The sequence below is a fragment of the Odocoileus virginianus genome, chromosome 10 (genome assembly GCF_023699985.2).
Source record: "Odocoileus virginianus isolate 20LAN1187 ecotype Illinois chromosome 10, Ovbor_1.2, whole genome shotgun sequence".
Classification (NCBI taxonomy): Eukaryota; Metazoa; Chordata; class Mammalia; order Artiodactyla; family Cervidae; genus Odocoileus; species Odocoileus virginianus.
The window spans coordinates 12,149,770-12,155,769 of record NC_069683.1 but is presented as its reverse complement, the minus strand read 5'-3'; the positions used below and the strand labels follow the sequence as shown (position 1 = coordinate 12,155,769).

At 40.7% G+C, this 6,000-nt stretch overlaps 1 protein-coding gene across 1 annotated transcript in view; it reads right to left on the bottom strand.

The window, feature by feature from the left end:
- Positions 1 to 3,330: 3,330 nt before the first annotated feature.
- The window catches only part of NUP160 (nucleoporin 160), a 42,529-nt gene continuing 39,859 nt past the window's right edge, over positions 3,331 to 6,000 (bottom strand). The window contains exons 34-36 of the mRNA XM_070472992.1: positions 5,476 to 5,601; positions 4,947 to 5,051; positions 3,331 to 4,302 (exon numbers count right to left, since the gene is read on the bottom strand). Coding sequence (XP_070329093.1) covers positions 4,213 to 4,302; positions 4,947 to 5,051; positions 5,476 to 5,601 — 321 coding nt within the window. The 3' untranslated portion in view covers positions 3,331 to 4,212. The remainder of the gene's footprint in view (positions 4,303 to 4,946; positions 5,052 to 5,475; positions 5,602 to 6,000) is intronic.

Sequence of the window (6,000 nt, the reverse complement as noted above, 5' to 3'; positions counted from 1 at the left end):
CTTTGCTTCAGCAAAAGGGAAAAAGGGAAAGGAACACTCTCATACAGAGGTGGATGTCACCAGAGTGAACCCCGCCATTCTGGGAAATACAAGCAAGCCTGAGGGGCTCAGAGACCTGTGTTGGATGGGACAGGACATAGGCAGCCGACATCTAGGAGCAGAGTCAGGAAACCTGTGTTCAAGTCCGACTACACTGTGCATCGGCAGCAGAAGCCAGGGCAAGATGCTTTACTCTGCTAACCTTTGCTTTGTTTATAAACATGGGATTGTGTCTCTCTCCAAGGATGCTGGCAAGATTAAAAGAGATGTTTGCAAATGTCCTAAAACTGTACACACACAGCACTCAGCAGGCCTTCAATAAATGGTACCTATTATATGCTTGCTTTAGAGTATATGAAACGCAGCAGTGTTTTCAAGTTCTAAGTAAACACGAAGCTAGTGGGGGTAAGAAAAAGCAAAATGAATGCAGAACTGGCTAGAATCAGAGAAGGAGGGGATATGTAGGAATTTTAGAAACCACCCAAGCTACTCTTTGTGCCTAGCTTTGATGGAACCTCGTGTGTGGTAGTAGAAGGAAAACTAAAGAGATCCCTTTAATTTTATCTTGGTCAAAATATTTTCAAGAAAATTTTATTTTTTGTGCAAAATCATTGAAGGAAAAACTAGACTTTGTTGAAGGAAACGAGAAACAGATCGTTTTTAGGCTACCGAACATCTTCAAACAAGCATCGTCTTTCAAAAGCCCATGCAAAGTGTTTGACTTTCATTATGGTCCCACCTAGCAAAGGTGACTGCCCTCTACTGCAGGGCAACCTCAGAAATAGCACACACTATTGAGATGCATTGAGCAACTCTGACGCTGGCTTTAAGTGTCTGTTTTGCTGGAAGGGAGAAGGGAGGGAAGGATGAAGGAGCAGAGTATGGAGTCAGGGGTCACCTGGGCCATTTCCCATGCCTCTTCCCCAAACTCCAAAGCCCGTGATTACCCTGGAGCATCTGCTAAACATCAAAAGTGAGGAAAAGAGTTTTGAAGATTTTTCTGCTTCCAAAAAATACATTTTCCTCTCCTGAATGATCCCTATAATAACCTTAACTTTCTACTTTTCCTACTGTGTGGAAATTGTCTTCATGGCAAAACTAAATTGTGCAATTCCACTCATATGTAAGATTTGTTTTTCTCTCTGCCTGGTTCCCCTGGAAACCTGAGTTGTATCTGCATGTCTGAATTTCACCCTACCCCCATCAACTAGCATTCAAACATGACTCCTCTCAAAAGTCACTAGCATGCACTGATGTTTCACATATCTGAACTGGGCATTTTAACTGCATACACCTAGAAAGTAAATAATCTTACTTTCACTTGGATTCAGAGGATGAGGAGGAAACTGGTCAGTGTTTCCAATGAGGTAGCCAAAGAACATTCACATGAAGAGACAAAGTGAGGGGGACTGGCCAGAGTGAGGGCAGTATTTGTAGAGAAGATGCGTGACTACCACACAGAATCCATGGGTCAGTAAATGACTGGGGACTCACAGTGACAGCTTCAGAAAATAATGTGTTCCATCACCACCTACGCTGAAAGGCTGGCTGTTGGGCAGAAAGGCGTAAGGTTGGGCTTACGTAAGTTTTAACCCTATGTTCACCGTCACAGGATGGATCTCCCTAGGGACTATCCTCATCCTGAAGCTACCTAAGGCCCCATTCAGACTCACCTTATTAGCATAACAAAGATTTCTTTCATTCAGGGTTTCACAAGGATTTATAAGCTATTTGCCAGGAACGGGGACAAAGACCAAATATATTTTTTGTTATATCACATTATTTGACCTTATGTGTTCCATGGAAGTTCATTTAAATCACAAAGACTCATTTACTGGAAGAAATACCTTTTAGTCTATAGAAACCTGCATAGGTCACGTGAGCAATAAATTGATCTTTTGATGATGTGTTCTAAGCAGATACAGGTATATTCTTGTGGCTTAGGGTTAATGATGAGCTACTGATTATATTAAAAGTAATACAGGAGTATCTTTGTTTTCAGGTACAAAGAGCTCTAAAGAGTAAAAGAAATTTTAGACCTCTCTATAATATATACTGTATTCTAGCAGAAAAAAAGAAGTATTAATCAGGTTGACGTAAATTAGGTTGTTACCTAGAATGTGTTCACTGATGGACAGTTTTGTAGAACAAATGAGCTTTGTTAGATCACAAAAAGAATGGTTAGTATGAAACTGTGTGTTATATATATATTCTATTATTATAGAAATGATGCTTGCTTTTATTGTCACAGGCTGGAAAAGTGTAACCTTATTTGTCACATTTTGTTAAATTTTTTACGAACTATGAAGTTTTCTTTCAAGAGTCGCATGTTTAATGGTGCATGCTACGCTAAGTGGCTTCAGTCATGTCCGACTCTTTGAGACCCCGTGGACTGTAGCTCACCAGGCTCCTCTGTCCATGGCATTCTCCAGGCAAGAATACTGGAGTGGGTTGCCTTGCCCTCCTCCAGGGATCTTCCTGACTGAGGGATTGAACCCACGTCTCTTATGTCTCCTGCGGTGAAAGGTGGGTTCTTTACCCCTGGTGTTTAATGGTAGTTAACGACTAAAAGGGAAGGGAGTCCTTTTAATAACAATTTATAATCAGAAGCTTGTCAGAGCTGGAAGAAACAAGGAAAGATGATGCTATTAATATATCACACGGTCCAGGAAACAAAACTGCAGACTCAAAGTGATGTGAAAGTGAAGTGAAAGAATGTGCGTGCCTTCTTTCTGCTCTGGTTAGAAATCAAAGTGAGGAAGGTAGAAGAAAATGGACAGAAGAGGTGGTCAGTGTCTTATGAACTGCTACCATGGAAACCACTTTGATCAACTATGCAAATAAGCAGCTTTCTGGAACAGGGCCAGTCTAGAGCTACTTCTCCTCCTCCAGAAATGGCTACAACAGGGTTTGATAGTTTTCAGACTGCATGTTATCATCCATTAGTCACTCGTGAAAATATAGTAAGTGAGAAAGCTTTCTCTTGGTTATATATGTATATACAGGTCAAAATATATTTTGTGCTACAACCGGAAGTCACACGTTTATGGAGCTGGGAGGGCAAGGCCACTTGCAGCCCGTAACTGCATCAAACACTTCACATTAATCATGGTAGCGATGAAGGGAAAAAAGAACCATATACCGCAATATCTACAATAACAGTACCACAGGGAAACCACATTGTTATTTAAAATATATAATATAAATATGATATTGACAGTATAAAAATTAAATGCTTATGAGAAACTCAAGAAAGGTCAAAGGGCATACAAGCAAGTACTATACAGATAGTTTCCTTAAAAGATAAATTTTAATATACAGAATAAAATTCAAGAGTTTATTTTTTCACGTTTCCCCAAATTTGTGGCCATGAATGCCTCTAAATCTGACCAGGAGAGTTTACATTTTGGTCCAATACATTATTAGACTACCTGTATGATCAAGTCCGGCTTGATTATCATAAATCATAGCAGTTAATGGAATTTACCTGGAAAATATTATTTTTATAGATGATAAATTTTCAATTTTTTCTTAGCTAAGAGTTTATTCCACTTTAGCCTCAGAACCAGATTCAAGATATCTTCCTTAATAGCTGGTCATCATGTTAGGGTTAATCTAGGAAAATTATTTACTACTTTATTGAAGGTCATAAAAAAAAAAATTCCACAATAAATAATGAAAAGAGTACGCAAAATCATTAGCCTCTGTCTGCAATACAGAAAATACATGTCAGTTCTGGACCAAAATAATTCCATTGATATACAAAAAGCGATAGGGAAGAACGGAAGGATTTGCACTGACTGCTTTTGGTGGTCAGCTACAACAAACCAACAATCCTCAGCTATTTTGGAAAGTGAAGGTGGGGTTTAATCTGCAGATAAAGAATGTCTTCGGTAGTTTAAAAAAATATAACTCTAAAAAAGCTTGTGAATCATATAAAAAAGCAGCTGTCTGAGACCAAGGTTGAAACCCAGAAACTTGTGTGTTAGCACCACCAGCAAGCACAGGTCCTGTGACTCATCTGCCCTTCTCTCCTGTGCAGAACGCAGACTGGACGGTTGTACACGTCATTTGTAGGTATGAAAACCAGCCCGGAGTACAGGTTTCCCGTAGGGTAAAGTCTCAAGCCCGAAGAGGCACCAAACGGTTACAAAGCCTGGGCAACTGTCCAGGTCATAAGTTCCGACGATACAGCAAATCCCGTGTTGCCTTATCCACTTTTTGCTGGTAGTCCTCCAATTTGTCAAGTATTTTCTGGGACAGCTGCAGGAGAAAAGGAGGGAACTGTTAGAGAATGTCACCAACCAGATGTCCCCTGATAAAGCTGTCAGCCACTGTGTTTCATTTAATCACCATTCAGTATAGGAGTCTGCTCTGTGGCTCCATTGCTAAAACTGGACTTTTCTATTATATACAATACTCCAAACTTGTTTTCTTCACGAATTTCTAAATATGCAAATCATACCAGTATTTTTAATAAAAGCTTCATTAGCTCTCGTCCCAGGACCAGAAAGCTTATATGTGATTTAACTAATCATTTCATAAAGGGGTGGAATTCCCTGGTGGCTCAGACGGTGGAGAGTCTGCCTGCAATCTGGGAGACCCAGGTTCGATCCCTGGGTGGGGAAGATCCACTGGAGAAGGAAATGGCAACCCACTCCAGTATTCTAGCCTGGGAAATCTCATGGACGGAGGAGCCTGGAAGGCTACGATCCATGGGGTCGCAGAGTCAGGACATGACTGAGTAACTTCACTTTCACTTTTTCATAAAGGGACTGGGCAGCGTGCGACGGGCAATGAATGGCTTCGGCTCCCCTCATAATCCCTGAGAACCAAAGAGTAGGCTTCGCAGCTGCTAGTGCAAAGACTTACATAATCTAAGGTGCCTCCGGAGAGGACTTACTCACCGCGATGTTGTGACTGTTGGCAGTGTTCTCTCCCAGAGCCTGGAGAAGCTGATCGATGGAAGAGTATGGCAGCCACACCATTGGAGCCGTGGCGGACAGTGGGAACTGAGAGGAAAAGTATCTGTTGTTTGAAGAAAATCCGAAAAGTGGACCCTTTCTTCTGGGCAGTTACTGCCACAGGATTCAGTGACATGAAACGCTTTTTCTTTTCACAAGAAATTGTGTGTACATGCATGCACACACACGTGTGCACATAGGTACATGATTGGAGCCCTCCCCCAACTCTCTTCAACTGGGGAACTAGGCCTTTTCTTAGTTAAATCAAATGCATATTTTAAAATTCATGTCATCTTTTATCTTAAAGCAGGCCTAAGGCCAATTAAGGATAAACACAGCAAAACTCTTCTCTAAATTGTTAATGAATGACGCTGTTTCCAGTCTGAAATTTAAATTCAAGTTATCTGGAAAAAACTTTGGAAAAAGAAAGTGTGATAATACAGAATTCAAAGAAATGTGGAGACAAGCCTACCTCAATTCCAAAGTACTGATGTCCTTTTCCCAGTACAGCGTCCACATATTCTGAAACCAACTCCACAGCTTCTTCTAAAAGGTCATAGTTTAAGTACAGACGGAGCAACTCAGCTGCATCAACTTTCTGTAAAAAGTCAGTGGTCAAAAACCTTTACCTGTTTCCATCTAACCCAGGCACTGACCAAAGGATGTTGAGTGTCTGATTCCCTGGCATTTATACTTTTCTTTATAAATAGACAAACACCATGGTTTGCTTATCTTGGGATGAGGGTTGGATTCCCAAGAGCCTAGTTACCTCTGGGCACCTTGCAAGGCCCTTTCTGTTAAGTGGCCTTCTTCACCTGTTCTATAATCTAAGACACATTTTCATTCTTTCCTACTTTGTTTTGACAGCAGTAAAAGTCAACAAAGCTTCCCAGAAAGGCTGAGTACCAGAGACAAATAGTCACATTAATTCTAATAAGAATCACCAGCTTTCAATGCTTGAATTATATTTGTATCAAACTCAGGGTGACAGAGAAAT